Genomic DNA, 4,579 nt, shown 5'->3' with positions numbered 1-4,579 from the left:
GCAATTTTAGTATTATTTATATATATTATTAGTGTTTTTTGCCCATTTCATTTTAATTCATTGATTTTTGTTATGTGTGTCTGTCAGCTTTATTATTTTAAACATATTACTATTTAGGTTTAATTTATTTTTTATTAAAATTTTGTATTTATTTTCATTTCGTAATTTTTTGTGCTTAAACTTATTTTAGTAAATTGCTTATATTATTAAATTTCAAATTTCAGTTTAGCTGAAGTTTTTCTAATCTATTTTTTATTCAAGTGTTTTTCCTAGTTTTTCCTTGTGATTGAAGCCCGTGATCCTGTGTGTTTCCTGCAGCGTGCAGCTGGAACGGGAAGCCGTGTTTGTTGAGCGTTCACATAGACAAAGGCTTCTCGTTGTTCACGGAGGAGGCCGGCGTCAGGAAGAACGTTCTCCTCCAGCAGCCGTTCGAGCGTCTGCGCATGTCCTCAGACGACGGCGTACGCATGATGTTCCTCGACTTCGGAGGCCCAGAAGCCGAGATCGTGAGACACGCTTTTGCACTTTTCACCCTGATTGTTTATGAAGCATTACTCCTTCCTAGAGCTGCACGAGTCTGGATAAATCAAGAATCACGGTTTTCTTGTTTCGAACAGAGATCACGATTCTCCCATGATTCTGAACAGACAACTAAACACAATAACATGTCATTTTTACTAGAGGTTCTGACAAAATGTTAATTGCTGCAGTCTATTTAAAATGTTTAATTACTCTGAATTAAGAATTTAAAAAAATAGATATATTTGAGGATTGAGTGAATGATTCAATGACTCACTTCACTTGTTTCAATTACTGAATGAATCAGTGTTTTGAACAAATATCTTGAATGAATGATTCAATGACTCACTCATAAATACTTCACTCGTTTCATTACTGGATGAATCAGTGTTTTTGAACAAATATCTTGAATGAATGATTCAATGACTCACTCATAAATACTTCACTCGTTTCATTACTGGATGAATCAGTGTTTTTGAACAAATATCTTAAATGAATGATTCAATGACTCACTCATAAATACTTCACTCGTTTCATTACTGGATGAATCAGTGTTTTTGAACAAATATCTTGAATGAATGATTCAATGACTCACTCATAAATACTTCACTCGTTTCATTACTGGATGAATCAGTGTTTTTGAACAAATAGCTTGAATGAATGATTCAATGACTCACAAATACTTCACTTGTTTCATTACTGGATGAATCAGTTGTTTTGAATGATTCTCTTGAGTGATTCAATGACAAATACATTTTAACAGTCACGTGTCGCCACCTACTGGCGTAACGATATAATCGATACAATCGTTATTTGAAGAAAAATGTCTCCTTTCTATGTAATTTAATGGCGTTCTTCTCTTTCTCCTGGTTCATTTCAGCAACTGGACCTTCACTCGTGCCCTAAAACCATCGTCTTCATCATTCACTCTTTCCTGTCAGCCAAGGTCAAGCGACTCGGGCTGTTGGCGTAACGCTGGACCACTGGACATCAAACCAAATCTCCCATCACAGACTGTCACAGACGGCCAAGACCGAAAGCCAAGCAGTGATGACTTCCTCATAGCTCTGTCCTTTTTATTCTTTCTCATTCTATTGGTTTGTATCTCGGCTAAACTTTGTGAATGTTTAAAAAACATAATCACGTTAATCGTATGTTTTCAGAGCGGCGACACAAAGATATTAATCTCTGTTCTAGACCCTAGTGAGTGTACATAGGCAGCATCCAGTCTGCACCCCGGGATGCTACACAGATAGTGCTCTTCATGTCAACATTATGATTTGACATGTTGCTAAGATTAAAAATGATGCAATAAGCATACAAATAAACATAAAATAGTGCATTGCAAATCAAATAAATAAATTGAATGATTATAATTGTATCAATAAGCTTAATACTTTTCAGTGTTTAATTATTTATTATAATTTCTCTTGCATCAGGGCCATCTTATATAGATTTTATAAGTGATTCTGTACTCAGATTTGCTGCTAGCCTTCCCATGATGCCTTGAGATGCTGTCTAAGTAAGGCGCTCACTAGGTTTTGAACAGAACTAGTGTTTCACGGTTTGTGCGAGCCGCTCTGATCATGGAAAGGGCTTTAACGTTTGGCAGCTGAGAGCGGTTTGAGAAATAAAATCTCAAATCTGTGAGAAATGACTAATTTGACTTGCTTCTGATTTTGATCATAACCTTTTTAAGATAGGCTACGTCATCTTCCAGAATATCTACTATGAATCTATGCATCTGTGAAGAGAGAGAGAGTCAACCTGCCAAACCCTTACTAAAGCTACCGTGGTAGTACCATGGTACAGTGACTGATTCATACTGTGGTACTTGATGATTATCATATTCATATACCATAGTATTTATATGTTGATTTTGTAAGGGAAATATGGTTATGCCTCACTCTTTTGTTTATTTTACATGTCAAAACTACAAATAAAACTAATTGTAATTCAGATTTAAAATTGGACAAACCTTCACTAGATCTGAGAAACGCCTGTAATTCAGTTTGTGTTCATGTTAAATAACTAAGTTATACTGACCTCTAGTGAGCATAATGAGCATTACTAGCAGTCCAGTCCACATGATCTGACCTCTCAGATGTGTTCAGAATAGCATACTGTATATACTGTGCACAATATGTCCGTTTTCTACATGTACATGTCACTGTATGCACGACACCATGCAACAATTGCCAAAATGAGCACAGAAAACTCTATATACCACAATGCACTGCACTTGACCTTCCATTTCCCTTGTGATGAATGCAGTGGCTTTCGAATTTTCTTTGAATCATCATTTGATCCGACATTTTTTTTTGTTGCATTAATGTTCAAAACATACTTTGGTTATGTGAATGTTTCCCTTAATGTTTTCTCTATTTCTCATTTTGCAAGTGTTGTGGGAACGTTTCTTTTGAATGTTGTGAGCCATTTAAAAAAAAAAAAAAAAAAAAAAAGTTGCAAATAGTAATCGTAAAGTTTGGGAATGTTCAGGAAATGTGCTTCCAGGATGGTGTGTCCATTAAAACACAGGGATCCAGTACTCAGTCCACACTCATTTATTGTACCAGATCGTGAATCAGGCCGTAGAGTAGAATGGGAATCAGATATAGAGTTGTATGATAAACAAATAAACAGAATCTTAAATATAATAAACATCATAGAACTTCAACTAATAAATCATTAAATCACATAATCCAATCCTAAAATAGTAAGAACACTGAAACATAAGAGTCATAATCACATAGAACATTTCAGAATTAGACCCAAACAGAATCTCAAGAAATAACATTATGAAACAAATGAAAAGAGCACAAACTTACATTGTCAGGAACACATGAACTCTACAGAGGCTCTCATTAGGAGAGAGAGAACGGACAGTCTGCATACGGCACACACCAAACAACAGTCATTTATCAATCATTAAGTGCACCTGAGGAGACTTAGCTCCTCCCATATACGTCATGTGACCCATAGGAATTCTCAACAGTAATGTTTAAAAACGTTCCATAAATGACATTTTTGTTATGTTTTGATAACATTATTAAACTTTAAATTAACATTATATTAACGTTACCGTTCCGAGAGCCTCCGATTCCTCTGGGATGAGCCGACACTACATGCGGGAATACCAATGATCATTGTTGCACAGTATGCAGTGTATTCTGAACACATGCAATATGGGTTTTCTTTCTTTTGAACTGATTTGTGTGGATAATGGCGGTATTCCTCAAGGATGTCTCCCTGTCTTCACACGTTTAAGACTCTTTCTGTCTCGTGACATTGTGACGGCACTTTTACAGCCAGACTGTCCCAAGCTTGCTGAGGTGGAGAATATCCTTCATGTGGCCTTTTTTTACACTCTACTAAATTGTAATATATAATTCAAACTAAACTATATTCAGCCTATGTTAGCTATCAAAAGGAAAATCATTATATCCTTATTTAAACAGTGCCTTTAAGGGTTGTTTGTATATAAAATTGCAATAAATATAACTGTTGACTTCATCCTCGCTGGAGTTTTCTTGGGTTGTGGATCATTTCATCAAGAGAGGCCAGGGAACGCTTGCTCTCATATATGGTCAAAAACACGGATGAGAAGCCCAATAAAACACACACACACACACACACACACACACACCAAACACAATCCACCAACCGGCTTCTGAGGGAACATACTCAATGCATCGGCACACTGGGTAACTATATGTCACTATATGTCATTTAGTAAGAGTATAGAAGTATACAATGAATGTGAATTCATCATATTGAGATATAAATAGAAATATTGTTGAGACTCTAGAGAGATATCTGAGGTCTGACAGGGAACCTTCTCAGGTTATGAACAAACGTTCTTACAGTCACATTTATAGAATTTGATCAAAGTTATGTGGTCTTTAATGACATCCTCAACACATTAGCATGAAAACATTAATGTATCGTTCATGGAACGTTTCAAGTAACATTCCCATAATGTTTGAAGAATGACAGAATAGCCTATAATGTTTCCTTAACATTTGTATAACGAGTGAAAATAATGATATTTTTAATTTCA

At 35.6% G+C, this 4,579-nt stretch overlaps 1 protein-coding gene across 1 annotated transcript in view; it reads left to right on the top strand.

Annotated features, from left to right (window-relative positions):
- Positions 1-4,032, top strand: part of snta1 (syntrophin, alpha 1) — a 40,766-nt gene extending 36,734 nt beyond the window's left edge. The window contains exons 7-8 of the mRNA XM_082136441.1: positions 319-506; positions 1,400-4,032. Coding sequence (XP_081992567.1) covers positions 319-506; positions 1,400-1,492 — 281 coding nt within the window. The 3' untranslated portion in view covers positions 1,493-4,032. The remainder of the gene's footprint in view (positions 1-318; positions 507-1,399) is intronic.
- The last annotated feature ends 547 nt before the right edge of the window (positions 4,033-4,579 follow it).

The sequence above is a fragment of the Leuciscus leuciscus genome, assembly GCF_965113295.1.
Source record: "Leuciscus leuciscus genome assembly, chromosome: 14".
Taxonomy (NCBI): Eukaryota; Metazoa; Chordata; class Actinopteri; order Cypriniformes; family Leuciscidae; genus Leuciscus; species Leuciscus leuciscus.
This window is presented reverse-complemented; position numbering and strand designations above follow the sequence as displayed.